Genomic DNA, 17,356 nt, shown 5'->3' on the forward strand with positions numbered 1-17,356 from the left:
ATGGGATATTGGAAAATAGTTTAATAACCGGAACATAAGAGTTAATAGAGTCTGCTGACTTGAAAATGATAGACAGTAGATGGAGTCAAGCCATGGTGAGAAGCAATGCTATTAGTTTTCTCACCTCTCTCGTGTCTGTGAATAATATCCAGCTTCACTTCGAGAGTAAGAGACTTCCTGGTCTTCTTAGTAACGCTAGGCAACATTGCAGGGCGTTTTGATGGTAAGTTGAGTGAGGGAAGACGAGCTGCTGATGACGCTGTTATTGTTTTAAACTAGGGGAGTGAGTGGTGCGTGTTTTGTCCACGAGAGGCGCTGGTGTATTCAAAGCCTGTCAGCTTGCATGATACGACGGGGCTTTCAAACTTGGAAAAAATTTTGTTAAAGCGAATTGGTGTTCGTTAAACGAGCAGATGGTAGTAAAAGGAAACCTTCGTTGTAGCGAAATTTCATTGTGTGAACCTTCATTAGGCAAGGGGTTGCCTGTATTTCCAAAATTACTTAAATATAGTCATTCTAACTTTTGTTCCATATGACCACATAGGTAAAAATCAAGACATGTTTTCTATATAAAAGTTTTCCCCCTATTCTAAACATAGCATATAAGTGGAGAAGCGTGATCTTGCCGCTATCTCAACATGAATGATACTCTGCAGTCAGTGCTGACATGCCCTCACACATACCAAAATGACCATTTCATGCTCTGCTGAGTACAGTTGTTCCATATTACTGAGAGAGAGAGAGAGAGAGAGAGAATGGGGGAGTACTACTGTCATGCTTAGCTGCTGTTAATGAATTTTGATAGCCATAAAATTGTGTCCTCTAAGTGCACAATCAGTTTTCTCTCATTTACCTACCCACCTTACTTCAAATAGTGGTTTCTTATGATGAAATCTATAATACATTGACAACAAACTAAAACAATTACTTATGAAACAACCACAAGATATGAACATTCAGACAATACTGAATACTACTTACTAAGCCTTCCAGAAGATGCTTGTTCATCATAGTAATCCAGGTCAGTGTTGAGAGCCTCCATGAAGAGATGATGGCGAGCTTGTAACTTTGCTATATCACTGAGCATTCTCTGGCCAGTCTTTGTGAGCTGTGCATGGCCTGACATCAAATGGAGCCTGTATAAAAATATATAAAATATTGCCATGACAATTATCATAACAGCAAATATTGAAAACATAGAAATTTCAAATAATATTATGTGGCCAAGAAGCCTTTGTTTACAACCACAATATTTTTTTTAGTATTAAATCGAACATTTGTGTTCGAGTATTGAAAAGTCTGACTATTAAGACATTTGAGTATTAAGTCTCCACTGTATACGTACACACACACACATATATTTATATATATATATATATATATATATACATACATACAGGTAACTCTTGATTTACGCGTGTTTAATTTATGCGGTTTTGTTACCACACGACCGAAAAAATATTATAATAAATATAATTTGCGGGATTGGTTTGCTTATACACGATTTGGCCTAACCGCATTTTCAAACTGAGCGCCAGACGTAATTTCAAACTGCACGCCAGGAGTGGACAGCGACAGCGAGTGCTTGTGAGGGGTGAAGACATTGGTATCCTGCGTTTATTTTTTTACTAGTATTTACTCTTATGTGGGGTTATTTTTGATAAGTGGATTTTTGATAAAGTGGAAAAGCTCAGAGGAAGATGGTGACTGACTGTGGTGTGAGTGGTGAAGGCAGTGACAAAGTGAGTGTTGTGCTGATGTATTCTTTGTTTTATTGTTTTCTCTTATTAATTTTTGCTTTCTCTTATTATTTCCTGCTTTTCCCTTTTACTTTAAATACACTTCTAGTATTTAGAATGGTAAATAATAAAAATATGTTAATTTAGCCAAATAAATAGAGCATTTTGTACGAACTTTTTTGGACCACATCCCACATCCCCCTTATTATCTATTGTTTCTTATGAGAATTACAAGTTTCACGCGAATTTTGAAATTCGCGATGCCTCTTGGAACGCATCTATTGCGTAAATTGAGTTACCCATATATATATATATATATATATATATATATATATATATATATATATATATATATATATATATATATATATATATGTGTGTGTGTGTGTGTGTGTGTGTGTGTATATATATATATATATATATATATATATATATATATATATATATATATATATATATATATATATATATATACAGTAAGCCCCACATTTAGCGATCCTATTAGTCTGCCGAAACCATCGCTAAATTGGAATTTCGCCAAATTTGAATACTACTTTAAATAGGGAAAAATACCAATCAGTCTTTCGTCCACCCAAAGTCCCCATTTCGAGTCCCTATTTCCAGCTGCAACATTGCCACCTTCACGAGAATCAGCACCCCCCAAACCACTAGTGGAGGCCATGGTGATAGTGAAACTCGCTAAACAGCGAGGATGGGAGCACAAAAAATGAGTTCACACGCTAGATTTAACACACACGATAGCTCAAGTGTCGAGCGGGAATGCCGGAGGCACTGTGGGGCTGACATCACAGCCAAACAGACACGCGATTGGCTCAGAGTGAGCAGGAGGTGGGACAGTGTAGCGTGGTACATTCGCTAAATATTAGAGAAAATCGCTAAACTTGAGGGTTTGGCCTTTTTCCAGACAGCCGCTAAATAAGGGTTTCGCTAAGCTGGATTTCGCTAAATTCGGGGGCTTACTGTATATATATATATATATATATATATATATATATATATATATATATATATATATATATATATATATATATATATATATATATATATATATATATATATATATATATATATATATATATATATATATATATATATATATATATATATATATATATATATATATATATATATATATATATATATATATATATATATATATATATATATATATATATATGTACTTGACCCTCAAAACAACGAACAAATGCGTGCAAGACCCTGTCCATAGATTGCAAAAGTCTGTTCCTTGCAAAAGTACGTAAAAAATCTATAAAATGTACGTAAAATACGTAAAATTTTCTAATTTTCGTATTACTTCAAGCTTAGCAGCCACTGGAAGAGCCTTTCAATTGCGCTTCACTGGTTTACTAGGTTTAGGAGGCATTTTGGATAGGTTAAGCATTCATGAGAAGGGTACAAATGCATAAAAAAGCCATGGTAAGCACTGGACAATGTTCGCTGTAGGTTGAAAACGCACGGACTGAAGATTAAACATGGCGGCCAACAGCAGATGACACGACCGACCCGCCACCTACCAGACAATAATTTGCCAGGAACGGACAATCGCGCGCATTTTAATACTCATCCGTAGATTAAACCGGACTCCAGAATTTCTCCGTAGTTTCCGAAATCCGATGATGGGAGATCCGTTGTTTCGAGGGTCGAGTATATATATATATATATATATATATATATATATATATATATATATATATATATATATATATATATATATATACATATATATACAAAACGCAAAAAATAATGAGAAAACAAAAAAACAAAGAATACGTGAACACAACACTCACTGCGTGACTGCCTTCACCACTCACACCACAGTCAGTCACCATCTCCCTCTGAGCTTTTTAACTTTATAAAAAATCCACTTATCAAAAATAACCCCAGTATAAAAGTAAATACTAAAAAAAAATTAACGCAAGATATCAATGTCTTAATTCACCCCTCACAAGCACAAGTCATTGCTGTCCACCTCCTAGTCAAGGACGTCATCATCCACCTGCGCTTCCTCTGCTTTCACGGGATCGTCCACATTCTCTTTTGGTACTACATCTTCCACTGTTGTTTTCTTGAAAAACTGCAGCATGATGGTCTGGCGCTTTTTCTTGAAAAATTCTTTTTGCATCACTGCGTAGCAGAAGAGTGCGTTCATGGCAGTGGAGCTCCCACCTATCGGCCAGCTGCAGAACTCTCTGGCAGGCAGTTTGAAATTGCGTCTGGCGCTCAGTTAAAAAATACAGCTGGACCAAATCGCGTATAAGCAAACCGATCGCGTAAATTTAATTAATTATAATAAATTTTTTTGGGTCGCATATTAACAAAAACATGTAAATTTAACACGCGTAAATCAAGAGTTACCTGTATACACACACACACACACACACACACACATATATATATATATATATATATATATATATATATATATATATATATATATATATATATATATATATAAAGTAAAATGCAGGAAAATCACCGTGAAAATCTTCATTCCTCCTGCTACAATAAAGCAGGAGGAATGAAGATTTCCACGGTGATTTTCCTGCATTTTACTTTCTACATTTTCTGCTATCAACCTTGGTTATATATATATATATATATATATATATATATATATATATATATATATATATATATATATATATATATACATACAGGTAACTCTTGATTTACACGTGTTTGATGTACAAGTGTTTGATTTACGCGTTTTCTGTTATAACACGACTGAAAAAATATTATAATTAATTTAATTTGAGTGATCGATTTGCTTATACACGATTTGGCCCAACCACATTTTCAAACTAAGCGCCAGAAACAATTTCAAATTGTGCACCAGAGAGTTCCGCAGCTGGCCGATAGGTGGGAGCTCCGCTCTTCTCGTGCCTCACTTGCAGTATACCAGCACTGAGTACAGACGGAATCTCTTGAATCAGCCTATAATTCACCAAGATGGCCCAAAAACGTCCTTCATCTTCTTCTGCATGTGGGGTTATTTTTGATAGTGGATTTTTGATAAAGTGGAAAAGCTCAGAGGAAGATGGTGAGTGACTGTGGTGTGAGTGGTGAAGGCAGTGATGCAGTGAGTGTTGTGTTTACGTATTCTTTGTTTTGTTGTTTTCTCTTATCATTTTTTGCTTTCTCTTATTATTTCTTGCTTTTCCCTTTACTTTAAATACACTTCTAGTATTTAGAATGGTAAATAATAAAAACATGCTAATTTAGTCAAATAAATAGAGTATTTTGTAAGAATTTTTTTGGACCACATCCCGCTTCCCCCCTATTATCTATTGTTTCTTACGAGAATTACATGTTTGTTTTACGCGAATTTTGATATACACGATGCCTCTTGGAACACATCAATCGCATAAATCGAGTTACCTGTGTATACATATTCTATTGGCTACATGACAGAGATGGCTTTTCTCTCAATAGCTGCTTAATGTTTACTGACGGCATCCTGTGTTGATGCACCCAGCCACTCCATAATAATCATCAGTTGCCGATTAGGTTAACAAAAACCATGATGTCGATGAAATTCTGTTTATGTTCAGCTAGCCAATCTTATTCATCACAGTCATCACACCATAAAATCAAATCAACGTGAAAAGGTGGGAGCCGGTCTTTACATACTTTTGTTCCATATCATTGTGAGGCAAAAATCAGGACATGTTTTCTGTATAGAATGGCAAGTCAGGTCAAGTATTGGCAAGATCGCACTCCCTCACTCATTTGCCACGTTTAGGATAGGGATGACTTTTATACATAAAACACATCTTGATTTTTTTGCTTCAATGGTGATGTGAGACAAAAGTTAAAATGAATTCGGAAATAATCTCATAAAATAAGTACAGTGCTTACTCTAATTTTGCAAGTTCAAATTTTGTGATATGCCAATTTTGCGACCAAGGACCAAAAATTGCCATATTTTAAATTTCCCCAACTTGCTCCTTTCTCCCGGTATTGCGAGTGGTGGCGGCGGAAGAGAGAGCGTTCCCGCAAATTATATATTACTGTATTATATAGGTAATATTTTATCAATTTATTCATACTTATCATATTATACTATGTTATTATCATATTTATATTATATTTATCATAGTTTGGTGGTTTTTGGCTAGTTTTCATAAAAATCTGGCGGTAATTCAACAAAGCTCATCTGGCAACACTGTCCCGCTCCCTCCCACGTTCCATTTGTTTACGTACACCTCCGTCCTCCACAGAGTTCTCTTTGCAAATTTGGAGGAATCCTTGTGCTCAACTTTGTGCAACATGGCGCCACCAACCAAGAAAAACATTAGGCTAACTTTGGAGCAGAAGATGAAGATAATTAAGATGAAAAGAGATGGAAAAAGGAACTGTGATATTTCCAGAGAGTTTGGTGTGGGAGAATCAACTGTGAGAATGGTGTTTAAAAACAGTGAGAAAATTGAAAAAGCTGTAAAAACCTATGGTGGACAGATTTTTGATTCTCGTAGCCATTGTACAAACACTGTGATCATTCATATGGAAAGATACCTGGCTCAATATATATGTGATATAAATATGGGCAAAATATTAGGAAAATATTGAAAAATTAGGCGACCATGGACGGGGGTCCACCACATTCAATTTTTCCAATTTTGCGATTTCCAAATTTGCGACTCACAATGTCGCCCAATTTCTCGCAAAATTGGAGTAAGCACTGTACAGGCAAACCCCGCTTAACGAAGGGGTTACGTTCCTAAAAAAACGCTCGTTGCACAAATTTTCATTAAGCAAACCAATTATAACAAGTTTGACCCCTGACTTGAACTTCCACTGCGAATAAACAAAGCGAGAACGCATCATAATACAGTAAAAGGTTTAATGAAAGCAAAAATTGTGAAGTTAAACATTTAAGCAGTTTAAGAATAAGTCAATATAATGTACAGGCAACCCCCGCTTAACGAACGTTCACACAACGAAATTTCAATACAACGAACATTTCCTTTTACTACCATCTGCTCGTATAAAGAACACCAAACTCGCTTTAAGGAAATTTTATCAAGGTAATTTTTTCCAAGTTTGAAAGCCCAGCCGTATCACGCAAACCGACAGGCTTTTGAATACACCAGCGCCTTTCATGGACAAAATGCGCACCACTCACTCCCCTACCCTTCCCCGCTTTTAGTTCAAAACAATAAAAGCATCCAGCAGCAGCTCGTCATCTCACACTCAACATGCCACCAAAATGCCCTGCAACTAGTCCTGCAATGTCGCCTAGCATTGCTAAGAAGACCAGGAAGTCTCTTACTCTCGAAGTGAAGCTGGATATTATTCACAGACACAAGAGAAGCAAGAAAACCAATAGCATTGCTCGCCATCATGGCTTGACTCCATCTATTGTCTCTACTATTTTCAAGTCAGCAGACTCTATTAACCCGTCCGCTGCAGACAACGACACGGTGTCGTCGATAAAAAAATTCCGAAGACTGCAGACAACGCACGTTATGCGTCGGCAAATAAAAACGTTCGTAGAATATTCCCAATTCGTTACCGAGCTCTCAAATTTTGACAGAGTCATCCCTGAAGACTGCCCATGCTTTGTTTATGTCCATGACCTTGGACAAGGCTTATCTCATGTCAGTCATTTACAGTAATTCACAACACAATACTCCTTTGTTTCACAACACACAAGACTCATTTCACTCATCTGTTTCACAGCACTCATGTCACTCATCTGTGACAACACATCACTTATCTACCTCACTATATACGCTATCGCTCATACTATTCTGAGAGAGAGAGAGAGAGAGAGAGAGAGAGAGAGAGAGAGAGAGAGAGAGAGTATTACTGTCATGTGGTCATTTATCTTATTGTCTTTTATTACTTTTGCATTCGCATATAATCATTACGAACATGCCTTGACAATTTGAGGTACAAAAACATTATATACATACAAAAGACAAAGTAAAACATAAATGATAACCAATACAGCAACATCATCAGCTGGTATTTACCACTCACCACAGCGGTTTTGGTTTTGATTTTGGACCACAAGGATTCCATTTCTGCAATAAAAAAAAATTGCTCAAACCCACCGCACTGGCAGTACATGTTTTGAAAAATAGTGCCGCAGCAGACGGGTTAATAAGGCTGGTGAAACCGTATCTTCCTTGCAAGCTAAAAGAACCACCTGAACTCGTGACTCTGCATTGGATAAAATGGAAAGTCTTGTGGAAATGTGGTACATAAGTTTTGTATGTGGTACAATGATGCATCCCTTGTTTACATTCCACAGGTTGCCAGCTAGTGTATTTCCTGCTCCACTTTCCCTCCCTTCATAAATTTAAGATCATCAACACTATAAAGTTACTTACATACATTAGTGTACATTATAATGATTTAGTCTTAAAATAATTAAACTGCTGAAATATTTAACTTCATATTTTTTACTTTCATTAAGGTGGAAATTCGATGACTCGATATCAATATCGGTTTTTTGGCTCTCCCATTCCTATTTTTTCACTGAATTCAATAATATTTATACACAAGGTGTACGTTTATGGTGTACATCTTCAGTGTTAATTTGGTACAGAAATGTGGCATAGTTTTTTTTCAATAAATATTTTTTCGGCGATAAAAAAATAATTCAAAATACCATTATAAAATCAAAACTAATAACAGTGTGGCAATTTCCTCTTAACCACATATAATATACATAACAACAAATAAATGTCAGCATCGGCATACACATAACCTATGTTATAAAAATTTCATTACACGCCAAATTGTTACCTTTTTTTCATAAAAAATTTGAGTTTATAAGCCTGTTGTAAATTTATTTGAGTGAGTTCATGCATTATCATGCTGGCATTTGTTAAGATGAGGTTGTTGATCATTTTGCTGCAAAAGTTTTGAAATTGACCAATTACTGAAAAAGTTATTCAACAATATATGCTGAAAAACTGAAAGTCGAGAAAACGCATTTTTCTGTGAACATCTTCAAAACCCCACATAACTCACTCCAATATGTACCAAACTCAGATATGTACTTACATAATCCCTTGACAACTGTTTGGAGGCTGGTAGTGGCTGTTTAGATAGTTTCAGGCCATGTTACATCATGGGAATGTCGTCTATATAGCCTCTCTGAATGGTGAGCTCTCACTTGCCTGTCAGCCTTACAGGCTCCTGGTCCCGTTATTATCATATTAGAATATATAACATATCACTGATAGGTTCTGAATGGTGAACAACACTGTCACATTTGTCACACCGAAGATTTATAGTACAATCAAACAAATAACTTGTCACTTTTGCGGTGATTCCGTTGCCACATTCACATTTCACCAAATTGAAAATTGTTTGCAGTCTTTGTAATGATATCACTAACAAGGCACTATCCTCACTAGTTTGGTGAACTTCACTCTCCTCTGGTGGCAGGAGACTATGCCTGTAGCTTGCAGCAGACACGTGAGGGTCGGGAGTGGCAGGGGTGGTGGCGGCGGAGGTGGAAGCCTCGCCAGTACTACCACCACGTGTCTCAGGCTCCTCACTTTCTTCTCTTTTCCACCTTTTCAAGGCTTTCTGGCGGGCTGTTTCAACCTGAGTCTTTCTTTTACCACTTACACGTGGCATTGTCACAATTTGGGGACTCAACACGTGTAAAGTACGATCAACAGGTAGGCTGCAGGCACGCACACTTCCTAAGGCTGTATCAATCGGTACTGAGGATTTAGCATCTTCCTCACCCGCACTGCCTGATCCTAAACTGTCGTACAAGTACATCACGCAAAAAAAAAAAAAAAAATAAAACAGCTCAAAAAAGGAAATAAATACAAGCAAAACAAAGACTAGAAGAAAAAGGGCGTGTGCGCTTGGGTATTTAAAGGGCCGGCCCTTTAAACCCGCCATTACCAGGTAAGCAGTGCGTTATGCGCCTGGCAACTTCGGCCATAGCTTCCCTCTCCAGAGACGAACCCAACTACCAAGTTTCCAATTTTTCAATTTTTTTGACCAAATTAACGAATTTCCCCCTTAAACCTTTTACTGTACTATGATGCACTCTCGCTTTGTTTACTCTCAATGGAAGTTGAAGTCAGGGGTCAAACTTGTTATAATTGGTTCACTTAACGAAAATTCACACAACAAACGGTTTTCTAGGAATGTAACCCGTTCATTAAGCGGGGGTTGCCTGTACACTAATGTATGTATGTATGTAAGTAACTTTATAATGTTGATGATCTTAAATTTATGAAGGGAGGAAGAATGGAGTGGGAAAGATGCTAGCCAGCAACCTGTCGAATGTAAACAAAAGGTGCATCATTGTACCACATACAAAACTTATGTATCATATTTCCACAAGACTTTCCATTTTATCCATTGCAGCCTTCTTAATAGAGTCTGCTGACTTGAAAATAGTAGAGACAGCAGATGGAGTCAATCCATGGTGGCGAGCAATGTTATTAGTTTTCTCACCTCTCTCGTATCTGTAAATAATATCCAGTTTCACTTTGTGAGTAAGAGACTTCTTGGTCTTCTTAGCAACGCTAGGCAACATTGCAGGGCTGGTTGCAGGGCGTTTTGGTGGCATGTTGAGCGAGGGAAGACGAGCTGCTGCTGACGCTACTATTGTTTTGAAATAAGTGAGAGGAAGGATAGGGGAGAAAGTGGTGCGCATTTTGTCCACGAGAGGCACTGGTGTATTCAGAAGCCTGTCAGCTTGTGTGATATGGCAGGGCTTTCAAACTTGGAAAAAATTATCTGGATAAAATTTCATTAAAATGAGTTTGGTGTTCGTTATACAAGCAAATGGTAGTAAAAGGAAACGTTCGTTGTAGCGAAATTTCATTGTGTGAACGTTCGTTAATCGGGGGTTGCCTGTACACCAATTTATAAAAAAAACTGAGGGAGAGAAAGAAAGACAGACAGAGAATAGATGAGGTGAAGAGGGGGTTGGAGAGTGAAGGCAAGCTCATGATCTATGGAGAAATGGCAATAGTGGAGAGAATCTGGTGAAGCCCACACCCCACACCTAGAATGGCCATTTTAGGGTGGCTGTATTTCGAAACTGGTAACAGTGGTAGTGAAGGAGTGGCCATATAACGGCTCCCCAGAGCCCTTCCGCCAACCATGTGAGCAGCGGCTCCCTCCACAATTAATCCTTTCAGTACTAAGTCACCTTTTTACCTCGAGTTTTGGGTGTGATTAGGCGATTTTATTAACATTAGGAAGGGTCTATAGAGGTCAGAAGATTAATAGCCACAGTCTTCTTTCTGAAGCTGTAGAAAATCACCAAATAGTAACAGAATGAATATGGAAACGTGTCACCGTACTCAAGGGGTTAAGGGATCATCTTATACACCAGTAATAGCTCAAAACAAACTTTTCCCTAAAAAATTGAGGGTTGTCTTATACATGGAGCTGTCTTATGATCCGGAAAATGTTATATGTTTTTCATAACATGATGATTACCAAGAGACAAACAATAACATATGTAAGGTATCTTCATTTATAACCATTAAAATAAGCAGTATAATTGTTTCTTTCATGAATTAGTAGAATATAAAATGATGTGGAATTATTTACTGACATTGACACCTTCTGTGCTTGCATCAAGAGGGCCAGAAGCCGTGCCTCTCTCTGAAGGAAGAACATGGCATGTGACCACATCCTTCGCTGGGTCTGATAATCAACCGTGGTTCTTGGCTCCCGTAACATGGCTTCTACTAGTGGAGGGAAGTGAGGAGGCACTTGTGGTCGAGTCATTCCCTCCGCAAAGATGTACAACAGCCATTCATCTTCATCCTAATGAGCACATATGCTTTAAATATAAAACTCTGTTAAATACTAATACTGAATGATATGGCTTCATAAGGAAAACAACATTATGGTGTCATCTCCATTACTATCATTCTAAATTTCATAGTAAAGTATGTAAAGAACAATAGCATTTCTAATGAAAGAACTGCTAGGGTAACAGTCAAATTTTGTGGTTAGGAAAACAGCATCATGGTGGAAGAATGATGACTTAGATACAACCGTAAGTGGAAAAGAGACTTGTGGTACTACAAAATGTAAGGCTACTTAATCCAGAAATAAGAAAGCACTGTACAAAGCAAAGAAAAGAGGCACATGAATCTATATTGAATATGAACAACAACAACAAGTCTTACTGGTGGAGCCCAGCACTGAATGGCTGGCCGAGTTGGGTCAGGAGGTTGACCTCTTGGTAACAGTGGTCGCTGATCTTCTATGGCCACACCACTGTCCTGAGCCACCCACTTCTGCACTTCAGACAAAGAGCTGCTTTCTGTTACTTCATACTCCAGTAGACAGCATAAATCAACAACAAATACTTTGATCATCTGAAAAAAGTTAAATGCCAAAAAGAAATGTAACTAGTTCTGAGAGTAAATTGGAACTATTTTTTCTTTTACTAGCAATAAAGGACATTATAGTTTATCACCTATTTTTTTCCAAAATGACCTATGTAAGGGACTGGCCATAAAAAAACATCTGTCTTTGTAGACATATTGTCCATGATGATATGTTGAATACAGGTATGGTGTGACAATAATAATTAAAAATCAAGCATTATCAATCTGTAACACATTTTGATATACATCCAATATTTAAGTAAAAATGCAGTCAACTATTGATTAACTTGAGTTTGAATAACACAATTTCAATTTAACGCAACTTATATTGAAGGAGATAGAATTAAACAATGTGATTTATTCTATTTAATGCGAGTTAACTCAACTCGATGTTATGTGCACCCACTGTGCTTCTGGTCTCTGAACTATCACTCAGTGCCATGGAGTAAAGGTGATCTTCATAGCATTATAATATATGAATATAAAGATATGATATCCATTAAAGCAGGCAATAGAGGGACAGAAACACAAATATTGAGGTAAAAGCAACACACAAGCTAAAAGGGGTCACAAGAAGAAGAAGAAGAAGAAGAAGAAGAAGAAGAAGAAGAAGAAGAAGAAGAAGAAGAAGAAGAAGAAGAAGAAAAAGAAGAAGAAGAAGAAGCGGCCGATGCCAATCGGCTGCCGTTTCTTCTTTTGTAAAGAAGCTGGAAGTGTTAGATCGCTGTGCTAGGGGAGAAGACCTCAGTGATTGTCCATGCGATGGGACTGAGGGAAAGCATGTTGCATACCATTAGAGTTAATATAATGAGAACATGTTTTCATTGTTTACATGATCCAGCTATGTATTATCTTTTCTGGTTTGAGTAAGAAAATCTCCAAAATAGGCACACTTTCCCAGTGGCCAGGAACATAACCCCACCTATTACCACTGTTTTCTGAAGGAAAATTATGTTTGAATTACACGATTTTGAATAACATGACATATCCTGGAATGCAACCCTCACATTAATCAAGAGTTAACTGTATCTACTTCCATCACCAACATTTAACGCCACCTATCAACCTTTTAACTTTCCATCCCTTACTTTAGTGTATATATCATTACATGATTTTTATTCAAAATAGAAAAAAACTTCATTGTTGTATTTAAAGGAAACCTTTAAAAAGGACTGCTACAACCATTTCTCACCTTAGTATGGAAGATTCTTTATTCTGTAAAATGTGCAACTTTGCAATAAAAAGCTTGCATAAGAAATTAATTATATAACTATGTAAAGAAAAAAAATCAGCATGCAAGTGATCATATGTCCTTGAATGATATAATGACAATCCTTGAATCTTATTTGTTTTCCAAACATCAACCCTATTTGTGGCACAGATTATATCACATTTCCACAAATAAAGGAAAATAATAACACTGCAATCGGGAACTTGACAAACAATACAGCTCCACTTGTATTCATCTCATATTCACCTTTTTATTGAGAACATCATTGATCATGGTAAAGGCCAACACCTTTTTGCTGCCATCTTCTCCCTGGACTTGACCCCTCACACCTGGTTCCCACTCCAGCATCACCCTCAGCCACTCCTCTAGTCGTAACCTGGAGAAATGTTTCTTCATTTAAACACTGTAGGAACTAATAAAAATACCTTTATATATACATAGAATAATACATAACTGGTTGCAGTATAGCACTTGTTTGTGTGTGTGTGTTATTACCTAATTGCATCATGCAAGGAAGAAGCTATGCTTATCGGGGCACATTAGTCAATGAATTTCACAATCATGTTACACACTTGTCTGCTTAACACATTACTTAAATCTCTACTAAAACCTACCACAATGGATGATACTCCACTATAAAAGACCACAACATGAGATGCAGACGACATGACTGAAAATTGATAATCACCTGAATGGTGATGAAATATGGGATTCTGGAAACATATGAGCAGAAAACTGCACATCCCCATTTCGACCTTCATATACACAAATGTGGTTTGACTGCTTCGTCCGTACTCTCTTCATCCTGAAATTGTAAGGCAAGTTTAAATTTAGCATCTTACATATGCAATGACTACCAAAGACAATATTTCCCACAAAGAAAGATTTGAAAATTACAATATAGTAGAAACAGAAACCACTCAGAATAAAAGATACAGTAATACACATATATATGGAATAATCAAGGAATTAGTATAGTTAGAATATACAAGGAGTATTTTGAACTTCCCTCACATACTGTTCAATGTTATTAATTTAACATTACCTATGGATCATGTATGAAAGCATTATGAAACTTTAGAATGTTGTGTATGTGTGTGTATTTACCTAGTTGTATTTACCTAGTTGTAGTTTTACAGGGCCTGGGCTTTATACTCGTGTGGCCCCGTCTCCATATCTACACTTATCCAATCTTACTTTAAAAGTATGCACACTCGTTACAGACACTACTTCTTCATTTAAACTGTTCCACGTCTCAGTACATCTCTGCAGGAAACTATATTTTTTAATATCTCTCAGACATCTTCCTTTTCTCAGCTTTTTACTATGCGATCTTGTGCTTCGAATGTCATATTCTTCTCTCAGGATCAGTTTCTCATTATCCACTTGGTCCATTCCGTTGATCAATTTATAAACTTGTATCAGGTCTCCTCTCTCCTTCTTTGTTCCAGGGTTGGTAGATCCATAGCCTTTAGTCTCTCCTCATATGTCATCCTTCAAATTCTGGAACCATTCTTGTAGCTATTTTTGTAGCCTCTCCAATTTCCTTATGTGTTTCTTTTATGAGGGGTCCACACTACTCCTGCATATTCCAATCTGGGTCTTATTATAGTACTTATCAATTTCTTCATCATTTCTTTGTCCATGTAGTGAAATGCTACTCCAATATTCCTTAGCAAATTATATGTTTCTCTAAAAATTCTATCAATATGGCTTACTGGTTGATTGTTTTCTTCCATCGTCACTCCTAAGTCCTTTTCCTTTTTAACTTTCTCCAGTTCTACTCCATCTCCCATCTTATAGATTCCCACAGGTCATCTTTCACTCTTTCCCATTTCCATGACATGGCTTTTGTTCACATTGAATTCCATTTCCACTTTTACTCCATTCCCAGATCTTATTTAGGTCTTCTTGCAGTATTTCACAATCCTCTTTTAGCTTTATAACTCTGCACAGTTTCGTATCATCTGCAAACAGATTTATGTAGCTGTTCACTCCTTCTGGCATGTCGTTAATATAAATGAGGAAAAGTATTGGTGCCAATACTGACCCCTGTGGCACTCCGCTTTCTACTGCTCTCCATTTGGACTTCATATCTTTAACTACCGTCCTTATTTCTCTCCCCCCTCAAATAATTTTCTATCCATCTCAATGTGCTTCCTTTTAAGCCACCCTTCTCCTCTAACTTCCATAGTAATCTTGCATGTGGCACTTTGTCAAACGCCTTTTTTAAATCCAAATAAATACAGTCAACCCATCCCTCTCTCTCTTGTACTCTATCAACTATTCTAGAATAGAAACTCAATAAATTAGTTACACAAAACCGTCTTTTTCTAAAACCAAATTGGCTATTTGATATTAATTTGTTGTCTTCAAGGAATTTGATCCATTGTTTCTTTATTATTCTTTCACACATCTTGCATATTACACTAGTTAGTGATATCGGTCTGTAATTTAAAGGTTCTTCCTTCCTTCCGCTCTTATATATGGGAACCACCTCAGCTCTTTTCCATTTTACTGGTACTGTTCCATTTTCTATTGAGCATTTTATGATGATGTATATAGGACTTGCTAGTTCTTCCCTACATTCTTTCAGTAAAGGCAACCCCCGCTTAACGAAGGGGTTACGTTCCTAAAAAACACTTCGTTAAGCAAAACTTCGTTAAGCGAACCGATTATAACAAGTTTAACCCCTGATTTGAACTTCCATTGAGAGTAAGCAAAGCAAGAGTGCATCATAGTACAGTAAAAGGTTTAATGAAAGTAAAAATTATGAAGTTAAACATTTAGGTAGCTTAATTTAAGTCATTATAATGTACACTAATGTATGTATGTACGCAACTTTATAATGTTGATGATCTTAACTTTATGAAGGGAGGGAGAGTGAAACGGGAAAAACACTAACCAGCAACCTGTGGAATGTAAACAAAGTGCGCATCATGGTACCGCATACAAAACTTATGTACCATATTTCCACAAGGCTTTCCATTTTATCTATTGTAGCGTCACGAGTTCAGGTGGTTCTTTTAGCTTTCAAGGAAGATGCGGTCTCACCAGCCTTCTTAATAGAGTCTGCTGACTTGCTGATGGAGTCAAGATGGTGGCAAGCAATGTTATTAGTTTTCTGGCCTCTCTCTTGTCTGTGAATAATACCCAGCTTCACTTCGAGAGTAAGACACTTCCTGGTCTTCTTAGGAACGTTAGGCCACATTACAGGGCGTTTTGGTGGTAAGTTGAACTAGGGAAGATGAGCTGCTGGTGAAGCTGTTATGTTTTGACTGGGGAGTGAGTAGTGGTTATGATCTTGATCTTGATCTTGATGCTACAAGTGATGCAGAATTTCTTCTGAGTCAGGCCTTTGTATCGGTAGCGCCTGTGTTGTCCACGAGAGGCTTGATCTTGATCTTTATTCTACATGTGTCTCAGGATTTCTCCTGAGGCAGGCCTTAGTACCAGCAGCTCCTGGTGTATTCAAAAGCCTGTCAGCTTGCATAATACGGTGGGGCTTTCAAATTTGGAAAAAATTACCTGGATAAAACTTCGTTAAAGCGAGTTTGGTGTTCCTTACATGAGCAGATGGTAGTAAAACGAAACCTTCGTTGTAGCAAAATTTCGTTGTGTGAACCTTCGTTAAACGGGGTTTGCCTGTATTCTGCCTGAGACTTCATCTGGTCCCATTGCCTTCTCTTCATCCAGTTCCTTCATTAACTCTTATATTTCAAGCTTGGTTACTTTAATCTCTTTCATATAGATTGTCTCTCTATTACCCTGTGGCCTTTCATATTTGGATTCCTTAGTAAAGACCTCCTGGAATTTTTTATTTAATAGTTGTGCCATACTTTTTGGGTCTTTCACCATCCCATTCTCTCCTTTTAATCTTTCTATTTTTTCTTTTTGCCTAATTTTTCCATTTATGAATCTATAGAAAAATTTTGCTTGCTCCTTACATTTTTCGACAATGTCCTTTTCGAAGTTCTTTTCCTCTTCCTTCCTCACCTTAACAT

The 17,356-nt window shown here is 37.0% G+C and overlaps 1 protein-coding gene across 3 annotated transcripts in view; it reads right to left on the reverse strand.

The window, feature by feature from the left end:
* The window catches only part of LOC123515125 (inhibitor of nuclear factor kappa-B kinase subunit beta-like), a 71,862-nt gene that overhangs the window by 37,899 nt on the left and 16,607 nt on the right, over window positions 1-17,356 (reverse strand). For all 3 annotated transcript variants that reach the window (XM_045273569.1, XM_045273570.1, XM_045273571.1), the window contains exons 6-10: window positions 14,041-14,157; window positions 13,599-13,728; window positions 11,918-12,109; window positions 11,335-11,549; window positions 982-1,136 (exon numbers count right to left, since the gene is read on the reverse strand). In XM_045273569.1, the coding sequence (XP_045129504.1) occupies window positions 982-1,136; window positions 11,335-11,549; window positions 11,918-12,109; window positions 13,599-13,728; window positions 14,041-14,157 (809 nt within the window). The remainder of the gene's footprint in view (window positions 1-981; window positions 1,137-11,334; window positions 11,550-11,917; window positions 12,110-13,598; window positions 13,729-14,040; window positions 14,158-17,356) is intronic.

This window comes from Portunus trituberculatus, chromosome 38 (assembly GCF_017591435.1).
Source record: "Portunus trituberculatus isolate SZX2019 chromosome 38, ASM1759143v1, whole genome shotgun sequence".
In the NCBI taxonomy this organism is placed as follows: Eukaryota; Metazoa; Arthropoda; class Malacostraca; order Decapoda; family Portunidae; genus Portunus; species Portunus trituberculatus.